Source organism: Populus trichocarpa, chromosome 17 (assembly GCF_000002775.5).
Source record: "Populus trichocarpa isolate Nisqually-1 chromosome 17, P.trichocarpa_v4.1, whole genome shotgun sequence".
Lineage (NCBI taxonomy): Eukaryota > Viridiplantae > Streptophyta > Magnoliopsida > Malpighiales > Salicaceae > Populus > Populus trichocarpa.
Window position 1 is genome coordinate 2,052,251 of NC_037301.2, and position 19,255 is coordinate 2,071,505.

Consider the following 19,255-nt stretch of genomic DNA (forward strand, 5'->3'; position numbering starts at 1 on the left):
GATGAACAAAATCAAAATGTAACGTCAGCCCAGTAAAATTTGATGGAGATAGTCTTCTCTTTCAGGCTCCATTTCTATTTTTTTTCTTTTTTCTTTTTCATTAAAAAAAAAAACAACAAAACGGTACTATCTTTTGAATCTGAAACTCTCAAGTTTTTTTATATATTCAAAGATATATATAGTATGTAATACTAAGGTAGTGCTTTTAAAAATTTATTTTTATTTAATTATATGAAAATTAAAATAGATATTCATAGTATGATAAAAATTCTGGAGAAAAAAATTATTTTTTTATCTAAAATTATCTTTTCTCACTCATGTAATTTTTTGTTTTGTTTTGACAATAACATACTCCTTTTGTTTTTGCTAGCATCATGATTTATTGAGTAAAAATGACTTGAATTAAAGAGGAAATAATATATCTTTTTAATGAAAAATCATCTTTCCTTATCTGTGTATTTCTTTTCTTTTCTTTTTTAACAGAAACATGTTTTTTTTAATTAGAAGTATTGTTCTTAAGATAAAAAAAATATTATGATTGTAGCAGCAAGTTTCAATAAAAAATAAAAAAAATTATGAATTAATAATTTCATATACATCTATGAATAAATATAAAAAATAATAAATATAAGAAAATTATATAAAAAAAGGTTACAATGAGAAAATAACAAGATAGATATTATATTTTTATTGAATATTAATGATATTTTTTTAAAAAAACTTCTTATGTTAATATATAATTAATCATAAAATAATTGTTAATATTGTCATAAAGCTATAATCTTTTGGAATACCATGATATAATTAGAATAGTTTTAAAACCTGGTCCAACCTGACAGGTTGATCCGGGACCCGGCTGACTCAGGGCTGGAACCGGACCGGATTTAAGAAAAAATAAGAAAAGTAAAAAATTCGGGTGACCCAACGGGCTGACCCGGTCAAAAACCCAGTTGCAACCCGTTGGCTATTTGTTTTTTACCAAAACAACATCGTTTTGATTTATATAAAAAAGCGGGTAGACCTGGGTGACCCGATGACCCAATCAAAACCTGGTGACCTGGGTCTTGGGTTGAGTCGACTATCGGGTCAGGTTTAAAAACTCTGATAATTAGATGATTTATTAACTATTATTATTTTAATAAATTTATTTTTAAGAGAATTTTATTTTAAAATCAATAAAAAAATGGCTATTTAAGAAAAGAAAGGCACACTTAAGTATGGGAGGAAACTGGAAAGGTTTGTGCGCTTGGCGTCGAAGAAAACCCGAGGCATGCATGAGATCGGAAGGCCAAATCCATCTACCTAGATTTGTTTCTCTCTCTTTGTTTTTTGTTTTTTTCATACAAAACATCGTCTATGTAAACACTCAGCTTAACACTGATATATCAGTACTAAAACAGACAATTTTTGATAGAGAAATGATAATTAAGAAGAAAAAATTGCTATGGGGATGAAAACCTTTAGAAATTTAATTTAAATTTCAGATGAAATAAAATAATGAATAAATTAATGAAATATTAACCCCGGGTAAAATAATTATTTAAATAATTTTTTTATAAATTGAGGAGGAAAACAATGATACAATAATTTTAATAAAGTATAATTCTAAGAAAATAATGTATGACTTTACGTGTAAAAAAACATTGATTTTTTATATAAACTCTGTATACAATTACGCTATTTTGACCGGAAATGCTGAAAACTCTAAGCAAATTTTTATGATAATTATTGATCATCAATAAATTAGTTTAAAAAACAAATCGGTATGAGTAAATAAAATAATACATAAAAATTAAAATTTTTTACATAAAATTATCTAATATCTAATTTTATAATATTTATTATATTTATTGTTGAATCAAACTGAAATAATATAAGTAATCTTCTAACATATTATTATAATGGTTGTAAAAACTTGAAATGAATGAAAATGAACATTTGAGCAAATGAGAAACATAAAAGATTAAGCAGTGGCCAAGAATGTAATAAATAAAAATTAGAATCCTAAACCTAATAGAAAAACAACATAAAATTTATAATTTAACTAGAAATCAATAGAGAAAAAAAAATAGCATTTAATGAAAACCATTGCATCATTAATTAGTTACACTATTGTATTATTTTTCTTACATTGAGAAGAAATAAGCTAAGCATGGATTGGAGTGGACATCATCTTCATGGTATGATTTTCATGTCCCTCAGTCTCCCCACCCACATTGGAATACTCTTTAGTGTATCAGCAAACCCTAGAAACCCAGATTCTCACTCATGTATTTTTTGTTTTGTTTTGTTTTGTTTTTGACAATAACATACTCTTTTTGTTTTTGCTAGCATCATGATTTATTGAGTAAAAATGACTTGAATTAAAGAGGAAATAATATATCTTTTTAATGAAAAATCCTCTTTCCTTATCTATGTATTTCTTTCCTTTTCTTTTTTAACAAAAACGTGTTTTTTTTAATTAGAAGTATTGTTCTTAAGATAAAAAAAAATATTATGATTGTAGCAGCAAGTTTCAATAAAAAATTAAAAAAACCATGAATTAATAATTTCATCTACATCTATGAATAAATATAAAAAATAATAAATATGAGAAAATTATATAAAAAAGTTTACAATGAGAAAATAACAAGATAGATATTATATTTTTATTGAATATTAATGAGAATTTTTTAAAAAAACTTCTTATGTTAATATATAATTAATCATAAAATAATTGTTAATATTGTCATAAAGCTATAATCTTCTGGAATACCATGACATAATTAGAATAGTTTTAAAACCCGGTCCAACCCGACAGGTTGATCCGGGACCCGGCTGACCCAGGGCTGGAACCAAACCGGATTTAAAAAAATTAAGAAAAGTAAAAAATTCGGGTGACCCAACGGGTTGATCCGGTCAAAAACCCAGTTGCAACCCATTGACTATTTTTTTTTACCAAAACAACATCGTTTTGATTTATATAAAAAAGCAGGTAGACCTAGATGACCCGATGACCCGATCAAAACCTGGTGACCTGGGTCTTGGGTTGAGTCGACTATCAGGCCAGATTTAAAAACTCTGATAATTAGATGATTTATTAACTATTATTATTTTAATAAATTTATTTTTAAGAGAATTTTATTTTAAAATCAATAAAAAAAATGGCTATTTAAGAAAAGAAAGGCACACTTAAGTATGGGAGGAAACTGGAAAGGTTTGTTTCTCTCTCTTTGTTTTTTGTTTTTTTCATACAAAACATCGTTTATGTAAACACTCAGCTTAACACTGGTATATCAGTACTAAAACAGACAATTTTTGATAGAGAAATGATAATTAAGAAGAAAAATTTGCTATTGGGATGAAAACCTTTAGAAATTTAATTTAAATTTTAGATGAAATAAAATAATGAATAAATTAATGAAATATTAACCCCGGGTAAAATAATTATTTAAATAATTTTTTTATAAATTGAGGAGGAAAACAATGATACAATAATATTAATAAAGTATAATTCTAAGAAAAATAATATATGACTTTACGTGTAAAAAAACATTGATTTCTGATATAAACTCCACATATAATCACACTATTTTGACCGGAAATGTTGAAAAGTACTCTAAGCAAATTTTTACGATGATTATTGATCATCAATAAATTAGTTTAAAAAATAAATCAGTATGAGTAAATAAAATGATATATAAAAATTAAAATTTTTTACATAAAATTATTTAATATCTAATTTTATAATGTTTATTATATTTACTGTTGAATCAAACTAAAATAATATAAGTAGTCTTCTAACATATCATTATAATGGTTGTAAAAACTTGAAATGAATGAAAATGGATATTTGAGCAAAGAAAAAACATAAAAGATTAAGCAGTGGACAAGAATGTAATAAATAAAATGAGTGCATTTAAATGTAATATATAAAAATTAGAATCCTAAACCTAATAGAAAAACAACATAAAATTTATAATTTAACTAGAAATCAATAGAGAAAAAAATAGCATTTAATGAAAAACATTGCATCATTAGTTAATTGGACTCTTGCATTATTTTTCTTACATAGAGAAGAAACAAGCTAAGCATAGATTGGAGTGGACATCATCTTCACGGTATGATTTTCATGTCCCTCAGTCTCCCCACCCACATCGGAATGCTCTTTAGTGTATCAGCAAACCCTTGAAACCCAGATTCTCTACTTTTATTCATGCTACAGACATGTTGAAACCCAAAATGCAAAACCACATTAAGTGCTTCAAAACAAGTAATATCTTCCATCTTAGTCTCAAACAGCCCGTATTTCTCAACAATCTCATCCCACACTTTTCCTTTACCCTTCATCATCGCTAAGCAATCAAACTTCTCATCATTCTCTTCATAGGCCACAAACTCAACATCAAAGACCTCACACAGGACTCCCCATAAACTCTTCCACGTAAAAACATCACCATTTGTGCAATTGAAGGCTTGATTCTTAGCTCCCTCAGTCACTGCTGCCCATATTTGTTGCTCAGCCAGTACCCTTGCATCAGACATGTCGCAGAAGTGCTCCCATATGTATTTGTTCCCAGGGTATAGAAATGGTAACCCCTGGTATCGACAAATTGTAGCATAAACTGATAGAGTAAGCAGTGTGTTATTCAGACTTCTTGAAGATGCACCTATTATTATTGATGAGCGATGAACTGAGTGTGTAATTGAAGGCAAATAGGAGACAACCAAGTCTTCTAAGGCATAGTAGAAATTGGGGTAGGGAAGTCTGCCTAGGTCCTCCTTGAAAGGTGGCTCCTGATGGACAAGCTGGCCTCTAAGTGAAGGGTCAAATATTGGACCCATGTAGTGTTTGGTTCCGGTTAGCAAAGTGACATGTCTGAGCCTTGAAGGGAAAGCGGATTTGAGTGCATTAAGCACGTTTGCTAGCATGGTGGAGTTCATGGAGATGTTTACTTCTTCACTGTCGCGAAGTTTTCTGGAAATCCAGAAGACATGGGTGATTTCATGGGCTACAGGAAAGAGTTTGTTTTTAGTATCTTCATGGTCTAAGGCATCGAGAGATAGGAAACAGTCGATCAAGGAAGAGGGAAACCAACTTGGCAAGGGACGCCTTGCTACGCCATACACTTTCCATGGGCTACCTTGAGTTGTTGGCTGCTTTAGAGCCTCTGCTAAGCTAAATCCTACCATGCCAGTGACGCCCACAATCAGGGCAACTAATATATCTGGAGATTTTTCTTTCTCCATAGAGCATGCACAGAGATACAAGCTTTTTGGTTATGTTCTAGCTAGCATGCGTGCACTGAAGTACACAAATGAGAGAGAGCCAATTTATGCATGGATACTGATCTCTGCAGCAAGCCATTCCAAAAGAAATTGTGCTTGTAAATATTGTTGTTCAAGTAAAAACAAATTCCTCCACCATAAAATGTAAGATTGTCCTTCAAATATTAAACTAATTAACCCAGATCCTCAGTGGAAAAGACAAATATTGCATTGTTAGAATGGCTGGCCTGGCTATATTCCTCTCCTAAAATGTTAATGGCTTGAATATTTCCAATAATTAATATTACGCAACAAGTCTTTTATCTTACCTTCTATATCTCCTTCGGCTGCTTAGCTACAATCCAACAACACAATGACACTGGTAATCAAACAAGAAATAAACCAAACCCACTTATTCTTGGACGGCCTGTTGAAATCCAATTGTTATAATAATCCAACAACATAATGGCAGATCGATCAAACAACAAATTAAATAAACCAAATTTACAAAGTCTCTGAAACTTCAAATCAAATTTTGGTTTTTCCATTGCTAGTATAGTGGGCTTTGGATTTTTTTTTTCTAAATAATTTTAACATTAATATGATAAATCCATGACTTAATTGATCTGTTATGGTAGCCAAATATTCACTAATCAAATAAGGTGGATGTTTGAGGTTATCAACTCATATAACCTAACTATTCATGCCTTCCCTGGAAGAAGATGGGGCAGGCCTTTCCTAAATGATCTAGTGAAATGCAAAAAGGATTTATGCAATTAACCATGTATGAGTTTTTGAAATGCCTTTCTTAGGAGTGATTTGCTGCCGATTTTTTTGTTTTTGCAGTTCAATCGTTATTTATAAAAATTTTAAATTTTTATTATTCTAAATTATTTTTTTGATATTAATTTTTAGATCGTTTTAATATAATGATATTAAAAAAATATTATTTTAATATATTTTCAAATAAAACGTATTTTTAAAACTAGAACACCAAATGCTACTGTATTCTATTTTCTTATTTTATCCAAGTAATATTCAACCCTAAACAAATGTATTTTGAACATGGACAGGGTAGCATTCAAGCCATTTTTTTCTCTACTTTCGTTAAGAGAAAGGATCCCCTCAATGCAATCAAGGATGATGAATGATCATGTGATGTGATTAAGATGAAAAAAAAAAATAAAAATTGCAGAAAAGCTAGAAAAAAGTGACCAAAGTGTAAAAAAGAAACAGTAGAGGGACACTTGATTAGGTCTTGGGTTCCATTTTCATGTTTCTGAATACTATATTTAAGCATGCTACTGCTAGAGTCATTTAGCAAGAACTAGAAGAGGAGGGGTTTTAGTATATCTTTTCTTATAAAGCATTTATTTATTGAAAGATTGCTTTGTTTTTTTTTTTTGATTTTTTAATTAATATATTTTTTAATTTTATTCTTTAATATTTTATTTTTTTATTTAGTTATTATACTCTCGTAACATAAATCTTAGATTTAAGAAATTAACTTGATTTATTCAGCTAACCTATTGAGTTAAATTTTTTTAATTATTAAATTGGGCCTAGTAATGTAAGCCCATTTTCCATCCAATGTGTCTAGAGGCAATAACTTTTGTTCACGCAGCACAGTTCGCTTCCTTTACCTCTACAACAGGGATACTTCCACGAGTCCATCCTACTGGTCTAGGGTATGTCTATGTAATATGGCTAGACTAGCGAATGAAGCAGCAAAGATAAGGCGTGTCCTTGAACCTCTGTTCCAGAACTTCGATGCTAACAATCACTGGCCCTAGAAAAAGGAGTTGTCTACCCTGTTTTGACATTTTTGCAGTCACTTCTGGAGGAAACAGGCTGCATTTGGAACTTGATGCGCCATCTCTTTAGGCTGTTGCGTATGTGGTTTTGGATACCCTAGACTGTAATTCAAATAACCTTTTGTAGACATAACTGATATATGGTTATATTATCATCAGGAGAAAATTCGCATTTGCTATTATCTATCCTGGTCAAGCACTTGGATCATAAGAGTGTTGCCATACAACCTTCTTTACAAGTAGACATTGTTATAATGTCACAGCACGACTTGGACAAAGCTCAATGCAGCGAGCCACAGTTGCTATCATTGGTGCAATATCTGACTTGATGAAACATTTACAAAAGTGCCTGCAAAATTCATCCAAATTTTCCAACCCCAGGGGTGGCAGTGATGGATGGAATGCTGATCTTCAGTTTGCTTTAAAACGCATCTCACAGCTCTCAGATAAGGTCTGCAGTTGTTCCTTAACCATAATTTATATTAATATGCATGTAAAGTTGTTTTTGAAAAGAATTGAGGTTATGCTATGTAAACTGTTTCAGGCTTTTCCTGATGCTCTATTCCACCAATTGCTTGTGGCAATGGCCCACCCAGACCATGAGACTAGATTTGGAGCACACAGTGTTTTCTCTATCTTGCTCATGCCATCCTTGTTTTCTCCTTGGTCAGACCAGGATAAGAAAACCTCTGAAGCTGTTTCTGAAACTTTTGGTGCATCAGCATCACAAAAGAGGAGTAAGGTTTCTCCTTTCTGGGTGAAAGCAAAGATAATGTTGATGCCGTGGATGGAAAATTGTGGGAAGAAGGCAATTCAATTTCAAATGTGGGTGAAAAACATGATTCTCATGATCATTTAAACAGCTTCTGGCATGCTGCCCCAGATGGAAAAATGGTATGGAGCTCCAAAGATTTTGCATTTGAGAATTCATTTAGTTTTCAGCTGGGATCTCCATTTCACATCCTTTATAAATGGTCTCATGTAGTTGAATGTTTGCTGGCAGCTAACTTCCCTTCGATTGAGTAGCCGTCAAATCAGTCATTTGCTTTCATCATTATGGGTTCAGGCAACATCTGCAGAGAATATGCCCACAAATTTTGAGGCCATGAGCCATACTTATAATATCACTTTGCTTTCCACACGATCTAAGGTGAGAGGATGCATTTACTTCAATCTCCTCACAGTTATAATATTTCTTAATTTATCAAAGTATATCTGGCAATTCCTTTTGAATCTTTTGAACTTGCAATGATACTTCAAGCCAGCAACATTTTTTCTCAGTTTACTATTTATCAACCTTTTTATCTTTTGCAATGATACTGACATTGAATCTGGAGAAGAAAATTGCTGTGAGGGGCTTCCGCATAGCCAGAAAAAAAGTTTAATGTCTTGCCATTTCTTTCAAATCACCCAGTTTAAGATAACTGAAGAATTTTATGCTTTCTATTTGATGATTATATTTAGCCTGTTTGTTGATGGATACAGGCCTCAAGTCACATGGCACTAGTTCGGTGTTTTCAGCTGGCAGTCTCTCTGGCTCAAGAAGGTTAGCTGAATCTGTTAGTGTATGGTAAATTGGTAATATGTTTTGATTGTAGGGATTGACAACATTTGCTCTCTAATTCCTCTTTTCTCTTTGGCTAAAAGATCCCTGATTTATGATTTCTTAATTGCTCTTGAAGTTTATTTTCTGAAATTATTAGATTGGTTATGTTGGTGCACTTTACTTCCCATACCTGTTTCTTGCATCCATATCTAAGCAGGTCTGCAACAATCTCGTGGAAGGTCTCTCTTCACCTTGGCATCATTCATGCTTATTTTTGCAGCAAGGGCAGGAAATCTTCCAGAGCTAATTCCTTTTTTTAAATCCTATCTAACAGAAAAAACATTTAGTTTACTTTTCCATTACCATTTAGAAGGAAATGTTTTGTTGTTGTTTTTCTATGACTATGACATGTTTCCCGTGGAGCTTTTGTTAATATATTTGCATCAATTTATGAATATTATGGCAGGCCAACCCTTATCTTGAATTAGTTGAAGATATCAGGCTGCAGGCTGTTTATGTAGAATCTGATGACGGGAAAATAGCATATGGATCGGAGGAGGAGGATGTTGCTGCTTTAAAATCTCTTTCACATGTGGAAGCAGATAATGGTCATTTGAAGGAAACCCTGACATCCCAATTCATGACAAAATTTGTCAAATTATCAGAGGTGATATTGTTATTTATATTTATCCAATTTCTTAACAAGATCACTAGTGAATCCCTCTTTCCTAGATCTGATATAGGATTAGCGGCATTTGTGTCATGTAAAAATTAGAGAATATATTAGGATGAATTATCAGGCATTTATATTCGCGGTGTTTATCAAAATTAGCCACATTTATATTTGCGGTGTTTATCAAAATTCACTCCTTTTTTTTTCATTTTTTTCCAGGATGAATTATCAGGCATAAAACAGCAACTTCTGCAGGAGTTTTCACCTGATGATGCATATCCATCAGGAGCTCCCCTGTTTATGGATACACCTAGGCCATGTTCCCCTCTTGCCCGAATGGAGTTTCAGGCATTTGAGGAGGTAACATCATTAAGTTAATGTTTTCCATCTTACAGTTAGCATCCGTGGTGACAGTTCACTTAATTTATAGGGTGTCTCTGAGATCATGCCTGCAGCTGCCTTGACAGATGATGAAACCTTCACAGAACTTAATGGAAGCCAGTCAGGTCTCAGAACATCAATATCTATCCATACACTTGACATCCTAAGCGTCAAAGAACTTCTGGAACCAGTAAGGGGAGCACTTCCTGTTTCTTCGTTTCTTTTTCGACATTTAACTGCTTGGTGCATGGAAATGTCATTCCTTGGCTGCATTTCTTTCCCATTTTATGTTGTTTAGATCCGTGATCCTTAGCAAGGAATGGTTTTGGAATGTATTGAAAATTGCAAATTTAGGAAAGTTCAAAAAAGAAAAGAGTTAGTTTAAAATTACCTGTTCCTTGCGACCAGATGAAGAGTCAGTGTGAAGCTCTTGTAACTGGGAAACAGCAGAAAATGTCAATACTGCATAGTTTTAAGCCTCAAGCAGAAGCCAAGGTTTTCCCCATTGAAGAAGAAAAGAAAGACACCTCAGTCTATGATGTGGTGAGTCTGTTTACTTTACAGATACAAACCATGCTTAATGAATTGATTCCCTTCTGTCTTGTTTTGTCCCTTTGCAAGAACACAGTTGCTTCAGTCCTCAGGTTTGGTGGTAGTGACATTAAAATTGAAACTGTCACTAAAAACAGCAACACCAAGAAGAACAGTAACATTAACGCCAATATTTGATCAAATTTAGTTATCACCATCATTGTTTTCACTATAATACCTGAAGTTTGAGATATCCGGAAGTTTCCTGAAAGTTGGTGAATTTTGGTCTTTTGTCCTTCACTTTGGTTTTGGATTTCTCTGTTCTGAAGGGCCCCACTATAATTTTTTGCCTGATTAGCCTCAGAGCCTTTTTGCCTTCATATGTTGTTATCTCAGTGAATCCATAATTTGACGTGGAGCAATAAACAAAAAAGAATTAAAACAATAAAAAAAAAGCTTTTAGAGAAAAAAAAAATGGGGGTTGGAAAATATGCAAACTCAAATAAAAATATATAAATAACATAATTCTAAAACATCTAGCTCATCAATTAAAATCATTTAACATAAATAACTCAAATAAATAAAAAAAAAACAATGAAATAGATCCAAATAAACTCAGTCTTTCATCCAAAAAAATAATAAGTTGGACCATTCTATATCATTTCTATTAATATAATATACTCGTATAATCTACTGAATGTGTGAATGTCCCCACCATAATTTATGTGCTGATAAAGTTAATTTGCAAAATATTCATTATTTAGAAAGTGGAGTTGCCGCAATGTGATCTGAAGTTAGCTGTTAAGGAGCAAATTAGAACACCTGATCAGCTTTCCCTCTGCTCACTCCAGTACGGACAAAATTCTTTCAGATTACCACCTTCAAGCCCCTAGACAAATTCTTGAAAGCAGCTGGATGTGTTTAATACGTATGTGCAACTATGATGTTCGTCAGAAATGGAAGCTTGCCTTTTGTTAGCCTTACACAAACGTTCCCCAGTCTGGTTAGATGGTTCTACATCTCAGCCTTGTTCTACTGCGGAGAAGCGATATGGGGAAAATGGGTGGTCATCGTCTCCACTGTTTTCATATCTTTAGCAAGATTTGTTAAAATCTTTTCCTTTTTTCATTTAACTTTTGGCTAAAGTCCCATGAACACTGCTTGTGGACATGGAAACAGGGGCCAGCTGAGAGAATTAAGAGTTTCTTACACAATTATCAATCTGATTTTTCAAATTGCATGTGCTGTGCTGAATCAGATACGCCATGCTGATAGTTGACGCGATAGCGAGAAGTGTAATTTATTTTTTACTATCGTTATAGTTTGGATTGATTTGAATGGAACTCGATTGATTTATATGTTTTGAAGTTAATGACTATATAAATTTATAATAATTTAAAAAAAAATTAAATTCGTGACCATTAAGAAGTAAACTCAAAATCCGAGAAGTGTAATTTTTTTTTATTAGCGTTATAGTTTGGACTGATTTGCATGCAATTCGATTGATTTATAGGTTTTGAAGTTAATGACTATATAAGTTTTCAATAGTTTTAAAAAAATTTAAACTCGTAACCATTAAAAAGTAAACTTAAAATCAGACCAGTATTATTTTTGTGTACTATAATTGGATACTATAATTGGATACTAGGAAGTGAAGAAAATGCCATTTCCATGGTTGATCTCTTGCTGGAGACAGAATACATTTCTCATGGCTCACATAATTCATACCTTTTAAGTTTGATGGTATATCATTGGGCTAGTTTTTGCATCGATCGAGATTAAGTTCTTTTTTTTTCTTTTTTTTTTGAGTAATTTTAATGGTGCACCCTCTCTCTTAACCTAGTACATGGAGGAATTTATTACTTGATATATTTAAAGAAATTTAATAAATTTTTTTGTTGTGTTGATTTTAATGTTTGAATCTAGAAAATAATAAAAAAAGGAGTGCACTCTCCTAACCATGAAGGGAAAAAAAATAATATATTAAAGCTTTCCCTTCATTTCTCTCCTCATCAAACTTTCCTTAAATATAATTTGCTTGGTCAAATTCAGAGTTTATTATCATTTTGTTCAAAATATAAATTTGAACATGATTATTAGATCAATTCATGGGTTATTAGATCACTAATGTGTGTGTGTATATATTATTTTAAAAATAAAAAAATATATTATATTTTTAACCTAATTAGTCCCATCAATTAAATTCAAGTAAAATAATGATTGTTATTATTATTTATTTAATTACAAATCTAACATGTCATATAGTATAACCTTCCATTTGTTTTTTTTTTAAATATCAAAATAATATTATTTTATTTTAAAATTAATGAGTTAATTAATTTGCATTAATTATTTATCAGACGAATTCGAGTTTTACAACAAATCTATAGATTTTGAAACAACCCATTAAACAGAACCAAACTTGATGAATCACGTTCACAAAACATGCACGATGGAAATAATACACGTATACGATGTTTAATATTTTCCTAAATAGAAAAAAAAGTAAAAACATCAGGTGTACCCGTTTGCACAATATTCCCAAATCCCACTCAATCCCCCTCCGCCACATCAAAAATCCAATTCACACGTCACCCAAAATCAAGCTTCCTTCCACGTGTCAACCTCCAACTGGGTTCATTACTTTAACAACAAGACTCTTCAGCAAAAACATAAAACACGTGGCACTTAACGACCGGGACTGGAGACAAGTAGGATCCACACACTCGTCCACATAGAAATTAAAGCTATGTGTCAACTCGCTCTCTATCCTTTTAAACTCACTCACTGAGTCACCATAACGAAAACTCGCTCTCTTTAGGTTTTTATAAAATCCGAGAAAACCCCCCCTCTCTCTGAGAAACGCCATGACCCTGGGGTTTTATCTCCTCTCTCTCTTCTCCTCTCTCGCTCTCTCTCTCTAGACAGATCTCTCTGATCAGGTAAATCTCCACCGTCCCTTTCCTTTCCCTTTTCCCCTAAAAAATTTCAAAGATTTTTCTGATTATTCAAAATGTAAATGTTCAATTTTTTTTAAATTTAAGAGATTTGTTTTTTAATTTCCGCTGTCTATCCTCTCTGCATGCATTGATTTTTTGTGAAATCCTTAGTTACTGAAATAAAAATCTGCACATGTCTTTATGTTTTTATGCGGAAATTACTGAAAATGATCGAAATTAGTGCTAATTAGTTATTAGAGTAATTTTATTTTGATGATTTTTGTGTATAAGAGTAATTTAGGGCATTTTAAATGAGGATAATTAGTGTTTAGTAAATTTTATATGGTAGAATTTTTTGAGTATTTATGTTAGAGTGTAAGCACGCCTGTTGCGATTGCTGAACAATGGAGTTATTATCGGGATTTTGCGGTTGCTAGGGTTTTAGTAATTTGTGTTTAGGAGAGCTGTTTAGGGGTTTTAGATAGCGAGTTAAGAATTTAGAGGTTTGAAGGAACTGATTTTTTTTTAGTGTGTTTTTGAAGTGGATTGAATTTCCTGTTGATTCTGCTGGAAGCTTGAAGTTGAAAGTGAGAGAAGGAGAACAATGTGTAGCAATGTACGAGTTTTTATTCTTGAAAAGCAGAATTTTTGTTAAATTTGTGGTAGTGCTGAAAAGATGATCAGAATTTAGAAATAAAAATAACGGTATTCTATGAGTGAGCTTAATAAATTGTGTTTATGTTTGTGGGTTTTTTTATTTGTTTATTAATCGTAGGGGTTGGATCCTAAACTTGAGGGTTTTTTTTTTTTGTTTTTTCTGTTGAGGTCAGGTGTTTTTAATTTTATGGGAGAGCATAGACAACGGAGATAGATTTTTGTTTCGTTGCATATGTATACAAAACGTTCTGGTCAAGGAGATGGCCCAGTTGCAAGGCCTGTGCGGACTAGTGATAGGCTTAGGAGAAGACCAAAAGTGTTTAGCCGGACATACTTGTATTATACCCCAAGCATTATCCGGCCTAGGAAAGGAAAAACGAAGACGAGGACTGCAGCTTCTCGGATTGCCAAGATGTTGGGTAACCGGGCAGTGCGGGCTGCAAATGCTAATGTAAGTGTTCATATCTCCTTTAACTTCATTTCTCTTTTTGTTTATTCTTCTGTCTTTGGGACTTTTTCATGGAGGCTGAACATGCTATTATGATGAGTTTATAGAATATTTTTCCTCTCTTAATGCTAATTATATTACTCCGTGATTCCCTATTCTTATTAATGTTATATGTTCTAAAATATGACATTATGTTGTTTCTGATTCTCTCGCAGTCAGTTCCAACCAATCTTCGACGCTCAACAAGAAAGAGGAGGCTTTCTGCTCATCTTGAAGATTACACGGATAGTTCTGGATCAGAGGATGAAGACTTGATGGTTAGAATCTATACTCTTGCAAGCCCTCAGTTTTTGTGTATACATGTTACTATAGTTTTTCTCAACTTCTAAGGGCTTAGGTTTTAGATGGTAAAAATGATTTGTTCTCCATTTTCCACTTCATGTAAAGCTTTGGGTAACATTATTTTTCAGAGACCTGCATTTCGACCTTTGAGGAATCGGATTCATAATAGTGCAAGTCAAGATGAGTTATCATCTTCCAAGCGTAAACAAATTGTGGAGACTAAATCAACACCTCGACGTGAAGGATTGCGGCCCCGTCGTTCAAGAACAATCAAAACAGAGCCATTGGCTTTAGACTCTGGGGATGAGCAAGATACTTCTGAGGAGAAGGCTGTCGAAGATGAGACTGAAAATGGGAACGATATTGATGATAATGATGCAGATGATGGTCAGAATGATGATGAGGGTGATGGAGAGGGTGAGGACGAAGGCGAGGAAGATGATGATGAAGGTGAAGAGGAGGAGGAGGAACAGGATGGAAGGAGGAGATATGATCTCCGAAATCGCGCAGAAGTCCGTAGGCTCTCTATGGAGGAAGGTAAGCAAAGACCACGATCTCCTCGAAGGGTATTGCATCAAGGAATGGGAACAAAGATCAATAGGGATGTAAGGAAGGGGGGATCAAGGGTTCACAAGCATCATCGTCTAACAAGAGCAGAAGATTCTGATGATTCCCTTCTTGTGGATGAGCTAGACCAAGGTCCTGCTATTCCTTGGGCTCGAGGTGGGAGCAGATCTGGACCACCTTGGCTCTTAGGGGGACTAGAGATGCATGGGACGACAGCATGGGGACTGAATGTTGCTGCATCTGGTTGGGGCCATCAAGGTGATGCCTTAGCAAGCTTGACTTCTGGTGTGCAAACTGCTGGCCCTAGCTCTAAGGGAGGGGCAGATATCCAACCTTTACAGGTTGATGAGAGTGTAAGTTTTGATGACATAGGTGGGCTTTCAGGATATATTGATGCTCTGAAGGAGATGGTTTTCTTTCCCTTGTTATATCCAGATTTCTTTGCCAGTTATCACATTACCCCGCCAAGAGGGGTTTTGTTATGTGGTCCTCCTGGTACTGGGAAAACTTTAATTGCCAGGGCACTAGCATGTGCTGCTTCAAAAGCTGGCCAGAAGGTTAGCTTTTACATGCGCAAGGGTGCTGATGTACTCAGCAAATGGGTTGGTGAGGCTGAAAGGCAATTGAAACTTCTTTTTGAGGAGGCGCAAAGGAACCAGCCTTCCATCATCTTCTTTGATGAAATAGATGGACTTGCTCCTGTTAGATCTAGCAAACAAGAGCAGATTCACAATTCTATTGTTTCTACTCTGCTTGCATTGATGGATGGTCTGGATTCTCGTGGACAAGTTGTTTTGATTGGAGCAACCAACAGAGTTGATGCCATTGATGGAGCCTTGCGTCGCCCTGGTCGGTTTGATCGAGAATTTAACTTTCCTTTGCCTGGTTGTGAGGCCCGTGCTGAAATATTAGACATTCACACCCGCAAGTGGAAGCATCCTCCTTCAAAGGAGCTAAAGTCAGAACTGGCAGCTAGTTGTGTCGGCTATTGTGGTGCTGATTTAAAGGCATTATGCACTGAAGCTGCCATCCGTGCTTTCCGGGAAAAATACCCTCAAGTTTACACAAGTGATGATAAGTTTGTGATAGATGTTGATTCTGTAAAGGTTGAAAAGTATCATTTTGTTGAAGCCATGTCCACAATTACCCCTGCAGCTCATAGAGGTGCTGTTGTGCACTCTAGGCCATTGTCTTTAGTAGTCGCACCATGTCTGCAAAGTCATCTCCATAAAGCCATGAATTGCCTATTCGATATATTTCCACCTCTTGCTGTGTCATCCGAGTTTATCAAACTTTCTATGCTTTCCTATGGATCTGCAATTCCTCTTGTGTTTAGGCCACGGCTTCTGCTTTGTGGTTGTGAAGGTTCTGGTCTGGTAATTATCTTTTAACCATTCGATCTTTGAATATTGATCATTATGTAAACACCGAACTAAGAGTACTTACTGATTTAGTTTAACAGGATCATCTTGGGCCTGCAGTGTTACATGAACTGGAGAAATTTCCTGTTCATTCTCTTGGACTTCCATCTCTGCTTTCAGATCCCAGTGCAAAGACACCAGAGGAAGCATTGGTGCACATATTTGGTGAAGCACGGAGAGCAACGCCATCTATCCTTTACATACCTCATTTTGATCTTTGGTGGGATAACGTAAGCACATGCCTCCCTCTGCTAACTTTAGGAAAATGCAGTAAAATTTTTGTTGTATCACATGCACTGTTTTTTCCCCTACAAATTCAAGGGAGTCATTCATGTTCTTGTGTCTAACCTGAAACAATTGACCATGCTTGCTTAAACTTTCTGATTTTTGAGTGATGTATTTTTGATTAAGCACCTTAAAGTCAATGATCTCATTGCATCATCCTTTTTCTGAGCTTTACGAACTTGATGTTGCAGGCGCATGAACAGCTCAGGGCTGTTCTTCTCACTTTATTAGAAGAATTGCCGTCAGACTTACCCATTCTATTACTTGGAAGCTCTTCATCTCCACTTGCTGAAATTGATGGTGCATCCTTGGTATTTCCCCATCGTTCAGCGTACGTTTTATTTTTGAAAGCAATTGTCTGTTGCAATCCCTGTACTGCTTTTAATCATTATGATGTAACTTTTCTAGCTAGTAATGTTGCTCTTAAATTTAAATTCTTTACTTTAAACATCATTTTAATATCATACTTTAGACATCCATTCTTGTTTTTCCAAAGTAAGATTATGTTACAAATTTGCCCAAACAGAAAGGACTATCTAACCTTATTATGCTTATATTAAGACTTCTTGGAATCATTGTAATCCACCATAGCTGATAGGAAGACAATCTTTAGGCATCAAAAGGCTTTCAATGCAAGCTTGTATAATACCCTTTAGTCCTTTTCTCTTGCTTTTAAATGGATGCATGGCATTCCTTTGGTGCCTGCAAAGACCCTGTTTCCTGGTGAGCCATTTTTACATAATCATGATGACAAATAATTTCCTTCTTAAATCCAGTATTTTGTTTATATATTAAATTTCTGTTGTCAGCTATCAAGTGGGGAAACCATCAACTGAAGACAGATCTTTGTTCTTTGACCATTTAATTGAGGCTGCCTTATCAGTTGTGGTGGAGGACGTGACCAAGAAATCACAAGGATCTGCACCCCTTCCTGAACTTCCCAAGGCACAAAAAGTGGCAAGTGGCCCAAAGGCCTCAGAGTTAAAAGCCAAGATAGAAGCTGAGCAGCATGCTCTACGCCGAATGCGCATGTGCCTCAGAGATATTTGCAACCGGTAAGACCATAGTCCCAGTCTTTTGGGTAGAAGATCGGTATATAATGTTGACATCACACTTGTGGTTTTACCCCAAACCACATTTTACCCCAAAATGATGTGATTTTACTGCCTTAATGCAACAAGAAATTTTATAATTAATACTGTAGTTGTAGTTTAAATCACATTGAAATGGTCTAAACAAAACACAGATATGGTAGAGCTTGGTACTTCAAAGCAATGCAATAAGGAATTTGCTTCTTCATGCAACAAGAAATTTTAAATTTGGATTGTTGTTTCACTTTGTATCATTGTTGAAATGGTCTCAATTTAGTCCAGCATGTGGGTTCTAATAAAATGCAGACGTCATGGAGCATATTTCACTTCGTCTAGTTAATTAAAGCCAAATGCAGATTGTTAAAAAAAAGTTGGTGAGCTTGGAATTGGTACTCCTATGCCTTTCGCACAGGCAATACCCATGACACTCTTGAATCTCTTATCTTTTGAACAAATCAAATCTAATTTTTATTGAATAGAATCAAATTTCAAAATAAATGAAGAGGATGGTAGAGTAAAGTATGTGGTTACAAACCAAAGAGAGATGGGAGGAGCTAGATGAGAGATATAGTGAACGATTTAGATCCAGAAGAGAATGAAATCAATGAAAAGTTGTCTGGGTGAGGGATAAGGTCAAGAAAGGGCGAGTAGACTGTATGTCTCTGTGCACTCGCATGTGAGAGAGAGGAGAGGGGTTTCCTAGCAAGGTCTGGTATGTTGTCTGCATTTGAAATTACATCACCCTATGATCATCCCACTCCATTGGTTGTTACAGCACATGTTTCTTGTTACATACAAGCTGGTTGTCTCTGTCCAGTATTTGTGCTTCCTTTCACTGTTTACACTTAACATTCTAACTTCTTTGCTGCAGGATGTTGTATGACAAACGATTTAGTGCCTTCCATTATCCTGTCACTGACGAGGATGCTCCAAACTATCGCTCTATAATCCAGAACCCTATGGACATGGCTACCATGCTGCAGCGTGTTGACTCTGGTCAATATATCACATGCTCAGGATTCCTGCAAGACATTGATCTCATTGTGACCAATGCAAAGGTGTGTTTTGTTCCTAGCTTCATTTAATTCTATTTCTAGGTTCTCCTTTCATTGAATAATTTAACACCACTATAACTCTGGTCAGTGCATCTATTTCATGCTTAAATTTGGCGTGCATGTTTCTAATATAGGTGTACAATGGAGATGATTACAATGGAGCTAGGATTGTCAGTAGAGGTTATGAGCTTCGGGATGCAGTAAGTTTCCATGCCTTTTGGTTTTCTATGATTTTTCCTCTCATCTTGTCCTATCACC

General features: G+C 34.4%; 2 protein-coding genes and 1 long non-coding RNA gene across 12 annotated transcripts in view; 2 read left to right on the forward strand and 1 right to left on the reverse strand.

The window, feature by feature from the left end:
- Positions 1 to 4,035: 4,035 nt before the first annotated feature.
- On the reverse strand, positions 4,036 to 5,229 carry LOC18106925 (3-oxo-Delta(4,5)-steroid 5-beta-reductase). Its single transcript, XM_024589296.2, has one exon. The coding sequence runs from the start codon at positions 5,227 to 5,229 to the stop codon at positions 4,096 to 4,098; it is 1,134 nt and encodes a 377-aa protein (XP_024445064.1). The 3' UTR covers positions 4,036 to 4,095.
- A 1,679-nt stretch (positions 5,230 to 6,908) lies between these two features.
- LOC18106926 (uncharacterized) lies at positions 6,909 to 10,251 on the forward strand. 3 transcript variants are annotated; one of them, XR_002978559.2, is made up of 7 exons: positions 6,909 to 7,512; positions 7,606 to 7,955; positions 8,065 to 8,211; positions 8,547 to 8,607; positions 9,074 to 9,274; positions 9,500 to 9,640; positions 9,711 to 10,251. It is a non-coding gene; the product is annotated as an uncharacterized LOC18106926 (long non-coding RNA). The 3 variants fall into 3 exon arrangements; XR_008057805.1 differs by having other exon boundaries at positions 8,547 to 9,274; XR_008057806.1 differs by having other exon boundaries at positions 8,547 to 9,274; positions 9,723 to 10,251.
- Positions 10,252 to 12,985: 2,734 nt separating this feature from the next.
- The window catches only part of LOC18106927 (ATPase family AAA domain-containing protein At1g05910), a 53,157-nt gene continuing 46,887 nt past the window's right edge, over positions 12,986 to 19,255 (forward strand). For 6 of the 8 annotated variants that reach the window (XM_052448366.1, XM_052448367.1, XM_052448368.1 and 3 more), the window contains exons 1-9: positions 12,986 to 13,134; positions 13,962 to 14,239; positions 14,452 to 14,553; positions 14,707 to 16,521; positions 16,608 to 16,796; positions 17,043 to 17,182; positions 17,661 to 17,906; positions 18,814 to 19,000; positions 19,132 to 19,197. In XM_052448366.1, coding sequence (XP_052304326.1) covers positions 14,021 to 14,239; positions 14,452 to 14,553; positions 14,707 to 16,521; positions 16,608 to 16,796; positions 17,043 to 17,182; positions 17,661 to 17,906; positions 18,814 to 19,000; positions 19,132 to 19,197 — 2,964 coding nt within the window. In that variant the 5' untranslated portion in view covers positions 12,986 to 13,134; positions 13,962 to 14,020. Of the gene's footprint in view, positions 13,135 to 13,673; positions 13,748 to 13,961; positions 14,240 to 14,451; positions 14,554 to 14,706; positions 16,522 to 16,607; positions 16,797 to 17,042; positions 17,183 to 17,660; positions 17,907 to 18,813; positions 19,001 to 19,131; positions 19,198 to 19,255 lie in introns of all 8 variants that reach the window. The other 2 variants (XM_052448364.1, XM_052448365.1) reach the window with 2 other exon arrangements.